This window comes from Corapipo altera, unplaced genomic scaffold (genome assembly GCF_003945725.1).
Source record: "Corapipo altera isolate COAL_440 unplaced genomic scaffold, ASM394572v1 1, whole genome shotgun sequence".
Classification (NCBI taxonomy): domain Eukaryota; kingdom Metazoa; phylum Chordata; class Aves; order Passeriformes; family Pipridae; genus Corapipo; species Corapipo altera.
In genome coordinates, this window is record NW_020884873.1 from 24,782,116 (window position 1) to 24,802,400 (window position 20,285).

The window sequence follows — 20,285 nt, forward strand, 5'->3', positions numbered from 1 at the left end:
TTCTGTGAAAGTAAGAGATGAGTTAAACTAGTTTTAGGTAACACCACCTTACCTTTTATTTGATAATTTCTTCCATCCATGTGCTACTAAAATGCAGAATCCCATGCTAGGAACATACAACACTCGTTCTGCTACTACAAATCCAACAGGAAAAAACAGGTTTGATGCAGGAATGAATGGTAGTACTATTAAGCAGAGTGCCTAGAAAAGAAATGTAAATGGCATTAGTAATCAAAATCAGGCGGTGACAAACTGTACCCAGGAAACAAATTACATACTAACTACAAAAATAATCCCAGAAAAACAGACATAGATAGTAGATATTTGGTTGTTTTTCTTTTCAACAGTAAGATCTGTTTTACATGGAGACATCTCTGAATATGGCAAGTAGTTACCTGCAAATGATTCTACTCCTTATTTAAGGGCTTACAAGTCTATTCACTTTTCTATGCTACAAAAAAGAGCAGCTGTATGACAAATCACTAGGATCAAAAAATTAATTTAAAACCAATGTTTTAATAAGAGTTCCAGATAAGAACAAAAATAAGACAGTCTAAGAACCTTGGACATTGTGTTTTATAACAACTAAAAATTTTTATCAATCAATATGATGCTTAAAGCAGCTATTTTTACATTACAACAGAGTCTGTTTTAGGTTTCTGTAAGAAATGTGAAGAAATAACATAAAAACCAAAATCAGCCACTGAATAAACATCAGTGTTTAGACAGTGTGCTAAGAGCACCCTAGAATACCTAAAGCCACAATGATCTTAAGAACTGCATAACTGCAGGTCTTAGGTTGGTGACAGACTTCTTATCAAAAAGTGTGTTTATTAAAAGGCAGAGAAATCCATCTACTGCAAAGGAAGTGGACATGACCATTTCCTTTATGTCCTGGGTCACTGTTAAATAGCAGCTTTCCAACCTCTGGTTCAAAAAAAGACATGAATAATTATTCCAAAATATCTGGCCTCCAAGTTACAAAAAAACTGACAAAACCAAACCTGCAGAAATGGAATGTTTCTTTGAAGAAACAAGAATTTTCTAGAAATTTTCAGTACAACTGGCTGATAGATTTAAGCAAAACTTGAATTCATACCATCAATACTGTCTTGGAGGAATTATCAGGATATCGGAGACTGAAGACAATCAAAGCTCCCAGAAAGCAAAAGAAGGTAAGGGTGGCAACATTTCTAACATCTAACAAAGACTCCACAAGAGGAATAGTTCCCATTGTCCAGTCACAGCATAGTTCTGAGGGGTTGAGAAGAAGCCAAGCATTTACAGGGAGGAGGTAGTTGAAAGTCAGCTGTCTTGCTGGGGATGGACTAACAGCAGCTGGGTTATCAAACCTTAAGCAAAAGAAAGGAGAAAAAAGAGCTTTTAATGAAAAAAGATGTAGTCTTGATTCACTTTGTGACAAACATCAGATTCATAGCTAGAACTACCAATTACAGACATGTACAATATCCTCATCTTTCTGCATTTGTCAGGTGTGGGACTTTGGAATCATGTACAATGATTCACTGCAGAGCAGGACAGAGCCTCCAAGTTTATGAAACTGATTTGGGATATAATCAACTTAAGAATGATTTACACCTAAGGTTGAGTTCAGTGGCCCTCATTCATGCTTTTAATAGTCTGTCTTATTTTTTCAGGGACAGTAACAAGATTCTTGCATTTCTACATTGCTCAAACTTAGGATAAATTAGTTTTTCAGTTCTAATGCCATTCATTTACACTTATCTTCAAGCAGTCTATCCGAAGACAACCATGTTTTCTGCATATACATACCTAAAATGAAAAAAATATTTTGCATGTAGAAGAGGAAAAACTTAAGAGGTTTAAAGTATTCAGCAAATGTCCACATATAGAGACAATAAAAAATACCTAAGCAATAAGACATTAAATTTACAAATTACTAAGACAAAGACTTACAACTGTAAGTTTTTAAAAAAAGGCTGCCTGCTCAGATACCTCAATACCTTGGACATTCTTGTCAACAGGTGCTGAAATATATCATCAATTTCCCAAAAAATGTAGTATTGTACAGACATTGGTTACCAATATTAAAATTAGTTCATAGCACTGAAGGTGATGTATTTTTGGCCATTTCATTCAGACCTCATTAAGTCATATCTTATTTATCAGCATCTGTAAATAAGAGACACTATTACCTTGTAAACACTGGAAGTTGAGACTGGATAACCTGGACTCTGACAACTACAAGCAGCAGTGTACTGAACATTAGGACTATGAGCTTCAACAGTGTTTGGAGCATAGAGAAAGGAATACTGCCCTTCCCTCGAAGAATCTGTACAGCTGTATCCAACAGCGTTGGCAAGGTGTACTGCAAAGCAAAACAGTGTTTATAATCAGTGTATTCATTACTCCCTTAAATATGAGCTACCTAATTTTTTTTTTCCTTAGTTGTCTCTAAATGTCTGTTCCCAAGAGCTACTTAATTCAGCTTCTTAGTGTTTTCATGACAAACCCTCAAACCAAGTCCACCATTCTAATAATTTCTATTCAAGTATTCTTGCTAACAATACCACAGTTGAACCTGTATGCCTGGAGCTCTGTATTTTGCACTGACAGATTCAAAAATATTGTACCAACTGTGGAGACTTCAACAAATGAATCATAGCTATGATATAAACTGTCAAGAAGAAAAATCACTACTTTTAGAATTATCAGTTCTTCTGAAAACTTGTCCTATAAACAAAATTCCTTATAAATGGTATAAATGTTATTCACTTCCTGATTACCCTAGCTTTCTATTTTATATTATATATATTATATATTAAATAATGTTATATTTTATATAACATTATGATCTTTCATTATTCCCCTTTACATGGCTTAATTTCTTCCCTGTGTACCTCTTTCTCTAAGTCTTCACGACTTCTGCTGGAGATTTATTGCTTCACGTACACTGGTTGGCTAAACTACAGAAACTGAGAGGTTTCTGAGAACTGGTCAAATTCTAAGTTCATGAGACACGTGTGCATTCAGAAGAAGCCTCAGTTTGGATTCTATCTTTCCTATTTAGTTGACTTACACAAACTAAACTTTCATGAAATTGAGATCGGATCACAAGATACCAAAAGAAAGGAAGAGTGGATTTAAAACCAGTCACACACTGATGATTTCCTTAGAAATCCAGTTTGAAAACTGTATGTTTATTTACTAGACTTGTAAAGGCAATAGTTACAAAGACAGCTATGTGATTTTGGTATTTTGGCCTTGAATATGTATCCCCCAAACAGACAATCTTTCAGCTTTCATTTGGTGCATTTTTTACAAAATATTCCTTCAAATAATTAACTTAAACTACAAAATTTTCTTCTAATATGCAGTCATACATTTTTTAATTGCATTTGTTTCGACTATTAAAATCCAAGAATTATTTAATTGCAGGAACAACTTGTTCCTTTAAGCAAATTTACGATTAAAGGTTTATCAATGCTTAAAATGAAACCTATCAGCTAACAACAAATTTTGAAAGAATATTACTTATTCAATGGGACTACTCCAAAACATCTGGTTACTGATAAAGTATATTTGTATATAATGTGTTCTCTATTTTTACTAGAGGGATTAAAAACAACTAATTCCCCATCTTTATGCACCTCAGACTTTAATCAAGACTGTTACATGTTAGTATTTGCAAATTTCAGTTAACTAAAACCTTAGGTTTCCATTAAGACCTATTAAGTCTATTGAATATATTTGCTAACATCTCTGTATGGCATGTAAAGGATAACTTGGAAATCATTTGATTCCCTCACCATGAAACATTTATGTCAAACATTAACTGACTTGGAAAAAATCTGAAAAGTGTAAAAGAAGTACTGAGTTCGCCTAAATTGAGAAAAATCAGCACTGAAATAAGATGTTTCAAAGTACTTTATGCATCATAACAGAATTCCTGAGATGAAATCCACTCTATTTTTCAACAGCTTACCCCTTGAGCAATAAATACTTCATACACACAGCATATTCCCACCACTGTTATTCCTTGTTCTTTACACAGTGTTGCAACAGCTACTAGAAACACAGTCACTGCAATTGGAGTCCACACTGCAAATAAAGAAGACATTACTGAAAATGCTCCATCTCACAAAAACCACAAACATACAATAAAGTAAATTAACCAAAAAAGTGAAGACTTTGGCTCTTCATCTTTGAATATGCCAGGTTTTATAAACTTGTTCAGTATGTAATTTCTTAGTAAAGGAAAGATTACGTTTTACTCTACAGAAAATAATACATATGTATCAATTTTAAAACTGTCTCTCTTAAACTGAAAGAACTAAATGAAAGGTAAAAGACTAAGCTATAATAACGAAAGCAAAAAACCCTCCCTCTTTCTGAAATCACCAGAACATTTTTAGAAATGGAATACTTTATAGGGAGTCATGAATTTTCACAGGGACAATTTAACTCTGGAAAGGAGGAAAGCCTCCTTCACTTACGCTGAAACTTTGCAGCTTACTTGTGATTGAACATCTGAAGCACCTCAGCATACTTCCACTTAACTTGCAATAATAAAAGTCAGTGTATGAGTCCCCTACTGCAGATGTTACAAAACTAATGAAGAAATGCCTAAGTGTTGAATTAAAAACAAAAGGAAAGCAGTATTACATGGGTATCTTGGGGCTGATGGGGTTTTTGTACACACTTGCTGAATAACCAGTACACCTCTATTACAGTTTTAAGAGCTTTGTTATCAGTGATAAAGAAATTAAGTTATATATCTATTTGTCAATCATTTACCTATGGTATTATCCGGCCCTTTAGATTTTGTATATGACAAAAAAGCAGCTAGGAAAAAAATAGATGATAAAAGCTCTGCTCTGCCCACGACTCCAGTTACCTGAAAAGTAAAAGAAGAAAAACCATAATTATTATATTTATTATTATATTTTAAGATAGTATTTGACTAGATATTATTAGTAATCTGTATACATTATTTATAAATTGTTAGATATTTTTTATTATATATTACGTAGAGTTGTCAGATCTTTAAGGAAGTGTTCCACAGAACACAGGAGTTAGGAATCCCCAGGAGCAAGTAACTGGGTAAGGAAAGCAAGAGGCCAGCACAGCTGAGTAGGGAACTGTTAGTCAAACAGAAGTGAAAGAAACAAATGCGCAGGCAGTGGAAACAAGGACAGGTAACCTAGGAAGAGTACAGGGACAAAGTTCAGTTGTGTTGGGATGGAATGAGAAAGGACCTTAAGAAGGGACACAAAGAATAACAAGAAGGGCTTCTACAGCTATGTTTACCAGAAAAGGAAGGTCAAAGAAAATGAAACCTCACAATGCTGGAAAACTGGTAACAATGGATGAGGAGAAGGCTGAGGTACTCAACTTTTTTGCCTCAGTCTTCAATGACAACCTCTCTTGCCACATCTCTTGAGTAGACAGACAGCAGGATAGGGACTGGGAGAGCAAAGTACTTCCTGCTCTAAGTAAAGGTCAGGTTCATGACCACCTGAGGAATCTGAACACGCATAAGTCTATAGGACCGAATGAGATTCATTCCAGAGTCCTGAGGGAGTCCGATGTAGTTGCATATCTCCATGATATTTGAAAAGTCACGGCAGCAAGATGAAGTCTGTGTGACTGGAAAAAGGGAAATACTGTACCTATCTTTAAAAAGTGTAGAATGGAGGACCATAGGAACTACTGACTTGTCACACCTCTGTGCCTGGGAGGATCATGGAACAGATCCTCTTAGAAGCTATGCTAAGGCACACGGAGAACAGCAAGGCGATTTGAGAAAACCAGAACAGCTTCACCAAGGGCAAGTCTGTCTGGACCAACACTGACCTTCTATGATGGAATGACCACAGCAGTGGACAAGGGAAGGACCAGAGATGCCATTTATCTCAAATTCTGTAAAGCCTTTGACACAGTCCCCCACAACATGAAGAGAGATGGATTTGATGGGCGGACTGTTGGATGGATAAGGTATTGGTTGGATGGTTGCATCTAGAGGGTAGTGGTTAGTAGCTCAGAGTCCTGATGGACATCAGTGACAAGTGGTGTCCCTCAGGGATCCGTACTGGGACCAGTGTTACTTAAAATCTTCATTAATGACACAGATAAAGGGATCAAGTGCACTCTTGGTAGATTTGCAGATGACACCAAGCTGAGTGGTGCAGTTGACGCACCTGGAGGATGGAATGCCATCCAGAGGGATCTGGATAAGCTTGAGAAGTGGGCCCATGGGAATCTCACGCAGTTTAACAAGACCAAGTGCAAAGTGCTGCATCTGGGTCAGGGCAACTCCCAGTCTCAATTCAGGCTGGGGGATGAACAGATTGAGAGCAGCCCTGCCAAGAAGGACTTGGGAGTGCTGGTGGATGAGAGGCTGAACATGACCTAGCAATGTGCACTTGCAGTTCAGAAAGGTAATTGTGTCCTGGGTTGCATTAAAAGCAGCGTGGTCAGCAGGTCAAGGGAGGGGATTCTGTCCCTCTACTCTGCTCTAGTGAGATCCCACCTGGAGTGCTGCATCCAGCTCTGGGGTCCCCAGCACAGGAAGGACATTGATCTGTTGGAGCAAGTCCAGAGGAGGGTCACCAAATTGATTGAAGGGATGAAGGACCCCTCCTACAAGTAAACATTGAGAGAACTGGGATTGTTCAGCCTGGAGAAGAGGAAGGCTTTGAGCTGATCTAATTGTGGCTTTCCAATACAAGAAGGGAGTCCACAAGTAAGACAGAGAAAGACTATTTACAAGAGCATGTAGTGACAGGACAGCGAGAATGGCTTCAAACTCAAAGAAAGTAGGTTTAGATTAGATATTAGGAAAAAATTCTTTATTGTGAGGGGGGTGAAGTATTGGAGCAGGCTGCCCAGAGATGTTGTCGATGCCCCATCCCTGGAAGTGTTCAAGGCCAGGTTAGACGGGGCTTGGAGCAATCTGGTCTAGTGGAAAGTGTCCCTGCTCAAGGCAGGAGGGTTGGAACTAGATGGTCTTTAAGGTCCCTTCAACTCAAACCATTCTATGTTTCTATTCTTCTAGTTGATAGTATCATGACTAATATACTATCAGGATACGCAGAAAAGAGATCTGTAAAGCAAGCAAAAGAAGGCTCAGAAGAGTAATGCTGCTTTCAGTTTAATCAGTACCAAACTCAGGAACAAGAATCATACAGGTGGCTGGTGGCCAACTGTGGTTGATACTTAGTTTAAGTACAACCATTAATGATACAACTGAGAAATGCCGTACTTTCTCTTAACTTTAACCACAAATAGCATTTAAGGCAGAATTTGGCCATGATAACAACTGTTGATTTCATAATACCTGGCAGAAATTTGCTTTTATCAATAGGAGTTCTAAGAGAAGCCTCACAACAACTCACAGAAGCTGTGATTGTTATTTTTGTTTGTAGCTTTTCTAACTGATGGAACAGATCTGAATCTGAAAGCAGCATTCCCTCAACCGGTGCTATGGCAGTTCTCAGGTGAGCAGTCAACAGTAACAAATAAATTGATGGGAAGCCAAGTGCAATAACGTTAAAGAATGACTCAGGCTTTACTACAGGTCTTGCAATTTTCTGAATGAAAATTTGGTTGGCAATATAAAAATTACAGGTAGTGATCCCTTGATAATAAGAGACAGGAATGGATTTTATGAAAATCTGGAGAAGTGCTAAAACACATAGGGCAGAAGGTTGTTTCAGAATCCTCAATGAAATACAGATTAATTTCCATTTCAGGAACTGTTTTCGAAAAACACTGACGTGAAACCAATCAGAGATGGAAGACAGGTCATTATATTAATGGTTACTGCAGTAGCCACTGTGTTGACCAGAATACCTTCTACGACTACTGTTCTTCCTCACTTGTCCTCTTCTGTAATGCCTCTGACTGCTTCCAAATTTTTGCAAGTAAGATAGCTGAAAAATGGCAGGCTGTCCTGAGGTATATGGTCATATTCAGCTAAGGAAACCTCAAAGCTCATGCTTTAACTATGATGATGCTGAAACCTGACTTTTTGCCGTCCAGACCCAGCTCAAAATTTTTATTGCTAGGTACATTCTTGGTCAAGCATGATTGATCCAGCACAGTGTAAAATGAGAAAGTCACTCAATATCCAAGGTCACAGTGTAAAGATAACCATTCAAATCTGAATCTGAAATCATACACTAGTGCTTCTTTTTGGAGTACTGTATGTTTACTAAACAAGTCACCAAATCATGCACAAACACTGATAAGACACCAGAGTTTGTGTTAACATTTTCAATAGTATGTAGGTGTTTGTTTCCAAAATATCTTAAGATGTTTCAAGGATTCCTGGTCTGGATCTCAAAATTGTCCAGCATTAAGACAGACATTAAAGAAAACTTTATCTGTAGATCAGTTGGAAGATATTAGTAAAGCAAGTGTGCTGGTGTGCCTCCAGGGTCCCCCGCCAACAAAAGAGATTCTATTTCTGGATACAAAGGTGATTTATGAGAGAAAATTCCAGCATTCACACTGTTAGTTGACATCTTGTAGCTAAAAAGGTGATCAACATGCTTCTGGCCAGAACAGTAGCAAAGTAGCTAAAAACACTAAACTGGAAAGACAAGGACAAATGAAACTACAGTGCTGTTATTCAACCTATTTCATCAAAACTTATTCCTCAGAAAAATAGATATTACCACTGCAAGAGCCTACTACTCCCTGAAGTCAAACAAAAAATTAATTTCTATCTATCTTGCTCCACTAACTTTTCCAGGAAAAATATGTTTATCCTAAGATAGGCAAAAAGTGTTGAAATATTTATGTATTGCATCTGCTGTTTCAAACTCTTGTGCAGGTGACTAATAAGTAGGAAATTAATTTGAAGGCATTTAAATCAGACATATTTCAATTATAAGAGATACAAAAGGTGCCATCAAATGACATAAAATACGGAAGTGAGATCTGTTTTGGAGTTTTCACTAAAACCCGAGTAAGTCAGTCAGGACCCAAATCCCCAGCCCTAATGTAAGACTCATTATTAGCTCCTATCTTCCATGCATGGAAACTGCCAGTTATTCTGCCTTTTATACATCTGTACAAGTCTCAACTGCCAACTCTACAAATTCTTGGTTGCATATTAAGCAAAATTCTCAATACAAACATATGAAAGGATAAAAAAATGCACTACTTCTCAGAAGCAGAGAGGTTAAATTGAAAAACATGGGGGTAGGAAGACTCTAACTGAGTCTTCATTGACAGCAGGGGAATTCAGCTACAACTGCACTTTAAACCTCACACTAAATATTTCAAGCACACCTCCAAGTTCCACCAATCCTAGTGTTACAGTGCCCTCATGTGGTTGATATCAGGCTTTACACAGTAATATGTAATACATTGCCTTACACAAGTAGCTTTTGTTACACAGTGTGTTATAGGATTTGTATAATACTTTTGCTAACTCTAATGCACAGTATAAAAGCACCTGTGTTAACTTGTTATTTCAGACAGAATCGACAGTTCAAGTATAATAAGGAATCACTGAATTTGGAATTAAAGTGATAAAATTACATAGTCAGATCTAAGCCATGACCCACCAGTGTTAGTCACTGGCAAGTTGCTAATGCTCCTGTAAAGATACTATCACATTTATTACATAGATGCAAAGCCAAACATGGAAATTTATAGCACATTTTTTCAAAGAGCGAGGAAACCTAAAGAAATAAACACATTTTTTTGTAACCCGTTTATGCTTTGGAACAAGCAAAAATTTTTAGATGGTTAACTTTTGCATTTTTAAACATTCCACTAACTTCTAGTAAGGACATAGTAGTAGCTCAAATAGCAGTCAATTTTAAACTCAATTCAGTTTCTATAAAAATTTGTTCAAAATACATGGATGCAGTTTTCTGAATTGTAACTGACAGGGATTTGTGTTGTTACTGATTAAAAGAGAGATGCAAACTCTTCACATAAAAAGACAACACTTCCAAAGAATCAAAAGATTCAAACACTTTCAGTTTTCTGAAAATCAGCTAATGCTGTAAGAAAAAAAGAGACTGAATAAGGGCTTTGCAAAACCTCTGTACTGGAATGGAGGAAAGTCAATTGAAGTGATGCAGAAATAACAGCAGAAAATGCCACAAATCTGCTTTATCAGTGTTTCTGATGGAAACAAATCTAGTTAATGGCAATCACAAGACTTCATTTACTCCACAACACTGCAAGCTTGGTTGGCCATTAAAAGGTATAGAATCAGACAGCTTGTACAAATAAAGCTTTTTATAGCAGTGAAAAACTCCCTCAGAACCACAGGAAATATGAGAGGACAGAAACATCTTTCTTCTTCCTTCTATCATATATGTTAAAAAAATGGAAGGTTTAAACAGAATGGCCCTAAGCTGGATGTAGTGTTAGCAACAACAATCCCAGTGAAAGTCACACTGAGATAGAGATACTGATATAAAAGAAAGCAGACAGAATAGACTTGGTGATTAGCCAGAGGGGAGTGCTTATTGATTCCGGGAATGAATTAGGAGGCATTCAGAGTATTTGAAAATAGGATACTGGATGAATCATCCTGGAACATGTCTATGTAAACTAAAGTAGTCATCACCACAAAAGCCAGTGTTCATAGCAGAGACCTAAGGTATTAAATAACTGAATTAACGTTTCTTTATTTTTCGGTAGCTGCAAGTAATATAAAACAACTTTGAGCATTAAAATTTGTCACTTCCACCAGTCATTGCAAAGGGAAGAGTAAGTATGAGTAAAACCACACTTTCTGGAGTTACAACATATATACAAACACAGAAACAAATCCCACAAAGTTTAATTAACACAGCTTGAACAAATTAAGCCCATCACAACTATACCTACCGCTTCCGTATGTATTGGGTGCACTGCAAAGAGCAAGGATGCAACTATGCTGCTCCTGTTGTCCAGGAAGAGCTTACAGACTTTGAGGAAGACTATGCAAACCACCACATGAAAGACAAGATTTAGAAAGTGGTACGAAACTGCATTTAATTCGCTGAACAAGTAGTTTAAGCGAAATGTAAGAACTGTAAGGGGACGGTAAGATTTGTGACTCCTCTCCTAAAAGAAAATAAACAAATCAATCAGTCACCACCAACTTACAAAGTGACTTTCACTCCAAGATACCTTTCTAAAAACCTATGCATACATGACTCCCCCTCTGTTCTCAAGCATCTACCTTCAAAATAAAGGTACGACAATTGGTAATAAGAAAAAAAAATTTAAAAATCTAGTTAATTCAACAAAAATCTGATTTAAAATTACAATGTTAAGCAGAAAAAGTTAATTCTGACTATTTTTCCTACTTTCACATAGTTTTAATGTATTACTCAAGTATTTTGATTACTCTCCAATTTCATGTTTTAGATCAGTATTTTATAAAATAAAAATGTGGTGTACTGAGCTAAATGTATTATTTACATATTTGCAATATATCTACCAGTCAATATGTGTACGTTGCCACTGACTCCATCCAAAAACCCTTTGAAACACTACAATAACACCACCTTCATGTTCCAAAATGCATTTGTTAACAAACAGCCTATTGATATTTTGATGAATTTGTCCATAAAACAAAGGAAGAAAATCTAAGAAAAAAATGGGAGGTGGGATGGGGAGGAAAACAGATGGAAGGCTAATCCACCTGAACAGACAGACAAAAACACAAAATAAGAAAAAGTATTCTAAAAGCCATGAACAATCAAATTAATCTGACAATTTAGTTAATTTAAGATGACTTTCAGTTGGTATTAAGTGCAAAATCAACACTGAATGAGATGGCTTTTTTCTACTACACATGGTTAGGGATTTTTTTTGAGAAACAACATGTTGAAAAATACTACTTGGAACTTTACTGAGAGAGTTAGGGGAACCCACTTAACCCTCAATGAATACAGGACTAAATATCTGAAAGAATCTGGAAGCTTTTCTTAAAGGGTTATATGAAAATTATGTATCAAAGTCTACTCATAGAGCTAGCAATTAGTATCTCACAAGCATGTTATTGACATAAGAAAATATTATAAGGTGGAATACCTTGATAGGCAGAAAACCTATGACTGCCAGAGAATTTTTGTTCATTTGCTCAGCAATGGTACCATGTGTAACTTTTTAAACTGTATCTAAATCCTTTAGCCCTTGCCATGTAACGATGCCTATCAACAACTTCAGTGCCAATGCAGTTTTTCAGATAAAACAAAGCCACTCTACATGGGCTACAAAGAAGAAACTCTGATTTCACACAGATACACTTACTCAAATAAATTTAAAGGATTCAGTGTCTGTTCTCTAAGTCCAAGCTTTCTTGTTTAAGTGTTATCTTTCCTTCCAGACTACATCTAGAAATAAATATGTCAACTGTATGTCAACATATAACTTATGCAGTGAAGAGAAATTGGTCATAGTTGTGTAATTTTGATACTGGAATTAAGATAGTAATATTCAACTTTATATATATATATAAGAATATAAGTAACATGTGTTCCTGATATTACAGTACAAAACACTAACACCACCAAATTCCGTCTAATCCAAAGTATTCTGTTAAAACCACATAAGGGAAAGAAGTGGAAAAACTCTCTGCAAGGGTGGTTTGTTTTTTTTTTCATTTCCTAAAGCCTTAAAGTGTTTTACAAAGAGTTTACCTCAGACATGGGAGTGCCCCAGAAGTCATTTTGAAAAAGATTTTTTAATGGAGTAGAAGGACGCAAATCTTTATTGTCCAAAATCGCTGAAACATCATCAAAAACAAAGCCACAAAAGAGACTGTTCCAGTAGCAGGCTGCCACCACACCAACTATCAGTGCTGCTTCCTTCAGGCTTACATCAGCCATCTTCTCTAAGAGTTTTCATGGACAAAAGCTGAAATACATGGACAGAAACTTAAGTAATTTTAGTAATTAGAAATTAAACTTGACAAAGAAAGTGAAATTAAAACAGTATTTTACAAGTTAATGACACCACTTAACTAAAAATCAGTAAGATAGAAAGGTTTCCTCAAGTCTCATCCATGTTACACAATTTAGTGTTTAAAACCTCTCATTAAGAAGTCTCACCCTTAAAAAGCCTTTGCAGAAGATGGATACACTGCTATCTTTCATGTTTTACAAAAAAAAAATGTATTGATAACATATTGTGATGTAGTTTTTGCAGACACCCACGCAGTTCAAGTAAATGCTGCAAACTGAAGAACTATGAAAATTAAGTTCTCTAGAATCCTGAGTAATTTAAAATACTGACACAAAATTCTAAGTTACAGGACGCATATGTGTTAATTATTGATGGGGTTTAGGTTTAAAGTGGTTTTTCAAAATATTTCAGAAGTAATTAAAACAAAACCAAATTTCAAATAATCAGAAGATCAAACAGGAGACTTCAAGAAGTTCATAAATATACGTGTTCAGGTATAGGACAGGTATATATATACAGGTAAAGGACATTAATAATAATTAAAAAGTTAAATTTACCATTGAAGCTCACACTTTACTCATTTGCATTCTTCATAGAAGTTCATGAAAAGGTCATTTTTTTCCTCCACTCTGCCAATTGCTCTGTTGTCACTGACTGTTCATGAGAGTCCTGTCTAAAAAAAAATAGATGCAAAAAGACACTACAAATGAACTTTAGCTTACATTATTTTCTCTCATCTTGCATAAACTTCCTAAACCCTAGAAATTATTAATCAGCAATATTATGATTATTTACAAAATACTATGTGGGTGAACTGATCAAAAGGTGAAATTACTGTGTATTGTGTTGTTTTAAATTACTGTTCTGCCTTGGAAGAATAAGAAGGTCAAAGGCATTATTTTTGACCACTGGTTGACACAGCATGGATCACTGCCAACTGTTGGGACCAAAGATACTGAAAAGCTACAGAGAGTTAAACAATTACTTCATTTTGAGAAAAAGAAGAGATGACTGAACAAAAAATATTTTCCCCCAAACTACAGAAGGACACAGAGTAGCTAACACTAGCCAGATAATGCAGAGCCATAAATACGTAAAAACCCCAGCCTTGTGTTTAATCAGGGTTCACACATCAAAGCTGATGAGCTCTTCAGAAGCTGTAGTCTGTTTTACCATCCTAAACCCTGAAATCCTGGTGATATTTTTTTCCTTTGGTTTGCTAATTCTTTTTTTAATTGTGCAGATTTATCACACAATACCTGGGGTTGGAAGGGACCCACAAGGATCATCGAGTCCAATTCCTGGCCCTGCACAGAACAACCCCAAGAATCACACCATGTGACTGAGAGCATTGTCCAAACCCTTCTTAAACTCTAAGAACAGGCCACAGAGATCCCGTCTAGATAGGTGACCTTGTTTGTGGTTTGCAGCCTGGACCTGAGAGCATGTCAATCACCTACCACAACTGGAGCCAAAGGAGCAGTGGTACAGGAAGGAATACATGTGAAGCAAGATGCTGGTGCAGTTAAACTAAAAACCAGGACACAGATCATTTAAGAGGAATGAAACCAGCCATTCCTTATTACTCACATAATGGCAGTGAAGGGCTTTTTTTACTTTTCTAGTAAAAAAACCCAAAACTATGTTAAAGGATGTTGCTACATCTGTTTCATAGAATCATACAATGGTTTGGGTTGGAAGGGATCTTAAAGATCATCTAATTCCAACCATGGGCTCAATCAGAGTACTTTAAAACACTAAGCCAAGATTACACTTGAACATATTTACAGTCTTCTTGGCAACCAGAGATATCTTATCAAAAAAAAAAAAAAAAAAAGAAAACAAATCCTACTGCAGGAATACATGAAAAGACAGTCCACTTTTGAAGTTCAACTCAAAGTATTTTAGTTCTCCCCCTTTCAAAGGACATGGATAAGAAACTGATGTTTCTCTCTCTGCTAGAATTTTTGTAACAGCTTTTGAATAGTGCACTTTCTACTTCTTGAAGGTCACTAATTCTACTGAAAAGCACTGACATCTGAAAAGCACCTAAAATCAATATGTAATGATTTTCCAACATACAAGCCTTTATTTTTTAAAATACTGTGAAAAGATAACATTGCCACACAGAACCAATTTTAAGGTTTATTTAAATTCAGCCTTTAAGAAACAGCATTGTAAAACAAGTAGTGTTTTGGTGACCTGAGGTATTAACAACACGAATTTACTGCATTGGTTGAAGCATCAACCCCTTGCAGTTACTGCTTGCGTATCAAAGAGAAATTGTGGTAATCCTTTAGCAATACTATTTCAGAAACAGTTACTGCTACCCAACTAGCAAAACACTAAGACCGATTCCCAAGTATTGCTTCCCATCAAAAGGAAAAGCTTAACCAATCTTATCAGCTCCTTCAACTACGTTTTGTAGTAGAACTACTACTTCCTGCTGGGTCCACCATCACACTCCAAGCTTCAAACCTGCAATCATCATTAACATGTTGAGAATGCAAAACTAAAGCAGAGGGAGGCTTGTAAAAGCTCATCTGTACTTGGTAAGCCAGGCTAAAGTATGCCTGCCATTAACCTCATGTAGAAAACAGCAATTGCTACCAAAACTTCTCATGCCAACTAATCTGTTATCACTTTGATGCTGGAAACTAAGAAACCATGTAAGGAGTACACAAGACTGACAACCTCATAAATCACAGATGTGCAAGAGGCTGCTGAAGCCTTGGTATGACTGGGCTCCTCAAGTGAATGGATACATTTCCCTTCTCACCCAACAGACATGTTGATCAACCCAAGTATCGTCTTGCAAGTGCCAGTATTTCACTGCTCCCAGTGATGGATGTGTTGATAAACACCTGTAAAACACCGCCTAACAACTCCTTTCTTAACACAGACTTGCTGTGAGGGAGAACTGCATCACTGTTTGATAACCACTGAAGGTCCTACACATGTAAGCAGACTGACAATCCCTCATGTCATTTTTTCATCTTACCTACCTGCTACTTTCACAGCTTCTAAGGCTGCCCATCAGATACCTTAACCACCCTTTAGGCTGTATGACTGCCAGTTCATGGTCTAGTACACAGACACAGAGCCACTGTTTGACTGGATGAAATCAGGACAGACACATAGCTTATTACAAAGACCTCTGTTGGATGTTCTAAATTACAACAATATCTGACCATGCCATGAGGAATACACAGCTGAAAACATTAAACAGCAAGATAAGCCTTGAGAGGCAGAAACTGCACAGTCATGAGAGCCAACTGTGCCAAAAATACCCAAGCTGTGCAAAACACCTGATTGTTGGTCTAAATTTCTTAAGCAGTTTGGCACAGAAATCTGCATTTTGCACTGCAATGTTTCCATGTTTGTACAGAGAGATTAAGTGGAAAGGACTGAAGAGAACCTGAACTCTCAAGGCAGTTCGGCTTGTAAGGTATATAGTTTTCCTCTTCCAACTTCTTGAGATCCCTCTAACAATTCATCCACTCTTCTCCTCCAAGCCACAAACAAGACATAAGAAAACCCTGCAAAACTGAAAAACCACACCAACAAAAAAACCAACCAACCACCAACAACCAAAAGCCAAAGCACTTTTAGAAAGGTAGGAAAACAAAATATTTCTCTACTTCTAAATCCATGACAGTATAGACGGTTCAGCACCACATGCTGCAAAATACAGTAGTCTGCACAGAAAAACTCCAACACAAATAAAAAAAGGCATAATGATGTTCTAAAAGTATCCTCAGTTGGGAAATTTGGGAGTGCAGAAGACATTTTCTACCCATATCAATTTAGAAAAAAATAGGAAGTGTGTATTTTGGCAGGAATGGAGCTGCAATCCCTAAACATGCAAAAGCTATTTAGCACTCCATAATTAGTTATCAGGTAATAATCATGCTATCTGCCACATTATATTAACAGACCCTCATAGAAGCAAATATATTTGTGTAAGTAAGTTAGATAGTAAGGCACATCTTACTATCTAACTTTAGAAACTTAAAACATACATTTAAATTTTTTCTTCTAGGGAGTAATGGCACTTTTCACACCCTGAAGGTCATTAATAACAACATGTGTTATGACTGTTTGCTAAAAAAATAGTCAGGTATTTCTGGAAATTTATTCACTGCAGAGACATAAACTTTGCTAACCACTGAAGGTCCTGAACTGTTTAAAACGTATTTACAGTTCAAACAGAAAACCATCAAAGGTGGAAAAAAAAAAAGAGCCACTCCCAAATATAAATTTTTTTATTTTTAAACAATTGAGCAATAAGTTCATCTAAGAGGTGGTGGCTTGAACCGATGAATATCAGCAGAGATATATACATAAATCAGTAGTGCAGTCACCTAAAACTAGCATTTTAATTCAGCTTCTAAGGCTCTGCTAATATCCTACTAACTTTTGCGTATTTTTAATTTGGGCTAAATTGAACATTCTTCCTGCTGATTTGATACAAGTGTTTAATGACAGAAATCATAACTTTGTTTCTGTTGTCCTTTTCCAACACAGTCATTAAATTAATCTTCTCTTAAAAATGTCACTCTAACGTACAACTCAAATGCGAAACAACTTAGATGCACAGTTGAGATTTAAATGATTGAGTCTGAATCTGATCTAGAAGGGAAGCAGTATTTGGGAAGATGGGAGGAGAAGTAATACAAAGCATGCCTGGATTCCCTTCATCTTGCTGAAATCCTAGAAGAGAATAAGGTACAGCAAGAAAAGCTTTACTGTGAAAGCCTTCCTCTGCAAATACTACCAGATCAAGAGGGATGGGATTAATACGAAGTAATCTTCACTACCCAGGAGACAATGCCATCCAGCCTTCTCTTCATACAGTTCTGAAGGATCAATCAGAAGAGGACTGGTATCTCTGATACGAAGTCAGAACACGTTGCAGGCCAGATGAAAGATTTCCCAAGGGGAAGACTGGAGAGCTTGCTGGCAACCAAGCAGCTGAACTAACACTCAGAACATTTTAGGTTACTCTGGTACAAGGATCAAAACATAACACAACTTTAAAGTTGCTGAGATGACGATACTGATTTAGCTGCTGGTTTAGCTTAAATTTGTTCAGTGTAACTGGTACAAATCAGCTGAAATACAAACCACGCAGGTCTAGTTTGTATTTTAAGGTATTTTATAACATAAATCATTAACAGAATCTCACATTTCAAAGTTATACCTTCAGGTTTTCTAGGGTTGAGGTTTTTTTGCTACATTCAAACAGTAACAAAATAACACCTGTTCTATTTTGAGTAGTTACATAAAAAATATTTTGCCTCCTCATAGGACACTGATGCAAAAATAGCATCCCTGAAATAACACCAATCACCACTCTCAGTGTTCTAGAAATGCAACAGCAGAAACTGCATGTTTGTTAACTCCAAAGAATAAACAATCAAAAGCTACATGGGAGGTATAAGCTGGAAACACAGCTTTTAGACTCTGCTAAGCGTGTCCTTATTTAGTATGCTGGGTCTGTATATAATTTCTTGTGGTATTTTAAATAACATTCCATTAGATCTTTCATATCAAAGGTCTTTGCAATAGTATAGTGTTATCAAAGCTGCAGTTTAACACGGACACCTAACTCTCCTGTCAATCAGAGTAGGTCATACTGTGAGCTATGGACATAAAATGACTTTTGCTCCCAAACTACAAGCACATATTCCCAATAAAAGAAGATCCACTTATGCAAAGTTCATCAGGTGATTAGATGTGATGCAGAACAAAAGAAAAACTAATTCACTTGGTTTAAGCCATGCTGTATTTTAAGCGTTTTCTTATTTTTTGTGAGGTTAACACCTCCATTCTTTTTACTCTTTTTTCACTTTTGGAGTTTCCAGGCCCCCCTCAAATCCAATTCCTGCACCAATCTTCCTACTAGATGCAATTAGAACCTAGATGTGGTTTCACTACCAGTATATGTAATGGTTTGTTTTCTGTTGATTATGTAATAGAACACTAAAAAACGGTGAAGCACATTAAATAGAGTACACTAAGTAGCTATACGGGCCTTAACAGTTTGTTAACCTGATGAAGAGGATAAAAAAGAAGTTCCTATAGTGAAGTATCCTAACATTAATGAATTATTTTCTCTACCACAGGAGGATCCATTTTCTGAAAGTTTATTTTGTAGCAAGGCACTATTATTCTCAGTGTATCACTTGTTCCACCTATAAAAGTCACTGCTACTAAGAAAATGTTCTACACTTAACCAAAATGAATTTTATTTAGTAACATTACTCATTCATTAAATACAATCTAGACTCTTTCCCTTCCCTAACTACACATTTTGCTTTTTGTAACCAATATGGAACTATAATTAATCAACTCCAGACATGGTATAAAAGTCTTCACTTTTAATGTAAGAGCTATGCTGTGACTGGAACAAGTTGCATAACTATAGGGAGCGCCAAGCATCTTGCATCTTGTCAGCCTCCATTAAATATCAACACTAATGAAGAAACAGCAAAGAAAATTAAAGCAATGAATAACTCAGAAAAAGGGCAAAAGCACAAAGATAATATTATGATCGCCTTCCCCTTTCCATTAAGAAAAAAAATAAACAAACCAAACCAACAAATCCCCTTCAGCTCTCCACAGCTATTGAATGAAAAAATACAAAGAGATAAACACGTCTGGAATGGTTGCTGGCTTTCCTTTTTTATTCGAAAAGATGCCTTCACACCCATTTAACTAAAACACAAGATCCCTAACTTTTGGGGCTATCAGACCACTACTAAAGCTCGGACTGTCTTGCTGGTCACCAGTACCCAATGGATTCGAGCAGTTTATAGATGTTACCTGTCTGGTGCACTACTTCACTCCGCAGTATAAACACCTCCTGGGCCCCTGCTATTCCACACTTACACACAAGGCACCCGCGCAGTCCCGCAGGCCTCCAGCGGCCGAGCAGGAACGAGCATGTCGCCCGCAGCCCTGGGGCGAGGCACAGAACGCCAGGCCGGGTTGAGTGGTGGAAGGGCCGAGCCGGGGCGGGCCCGTGCTCCGCTTAAGGGGCCGAAGCCGCACCGCAGCCCCGCAGGCCCGGAGGGCGCACAGCTGCGGCCCGGTAGGCACGGCCAGCGGGGAGAGGACCGAAACGACCACGGGCAGCAGCTGCACCGGGCTCGCCCCCCAGCCCGCCCGCTGCCGGCCGTACCTGAGTCCGCACCTGAGTCCGCGGGGACGCACCGCGGCCCTTCCAGACGCCGGAGCCCCCGCCGCACGCGCACCTCCACCGCCCTCCGGCCCGCGCAGGCTGTTGGGAAGGAGGCGGGCGGGGGTCCCCGAGGCCTGCCGGGAGCTGTAGTCCCGGGGAGCCGCCCGGCAGCGCGGCTGGCGCTCGGCAT

At 37.4% G+C, this 20,285-nt stretch overlaps 1 protein-coding gene across 8 annotated transcripts in view; it reads right to left on the reverse strand.

The window, feature by feature from the left end:
• The window catches only part of TMTC3 (transmembrane and tetratricopeptide repeat containing 3), a 48,043-nt gene extending 27,849 nt beyond the window's left edge, over positions 1-20,194 (reverse strand). For 4 of the 8 annotated variants that reach the window (XR_003530327.1, XR_003530326.1, XM_027659485.1 and 1 more), the window contains exons 1-9: positions 20,108-20,194; positions 13,467-13,582; positions 12,645-12,861; positions 10,843-11,061; positions 4,780-4,879; positions 3,968-4,083; positions 2,178-2,350; positions 1,100-1,352; positions 53-201 (exon numbers count right to left, since the gene is read on the reverse strand). Coding sequence is in view for 6 of the 8 variants with exons in the window: in XM_027659485.1 (XP_027515286.1) it covers positions 53-201; positions 1,100-1,352; positions 2,178-2,350; positions 3,968-4,083; positions 4,780-4,879; positions 10,843-11,061; positions 12,645-12,833 (1,199 nt within the window). In the remaining 2 variants the exon portion in view is untranslated. Of the gene's footprint in view, positions 1-52; positions 202-1,099; positions 1,353-2,177; positions 2,351-3,967; positions 4,084-4,779; positions 4,880-10,842; positions 11,062-12,644; positions 12,862-13,466; positions 13,583-19,737; positions 19,920-20,095 lie in introns of those variants that run through there. The other 4 variants (XM_027659460.1, XM_027659451.1, XM_027659466.1 and 1 more) reach the window with 4 other exon arrangements.
• Positions 20,195-20,285: the final 91 nt, after the last annotated feature.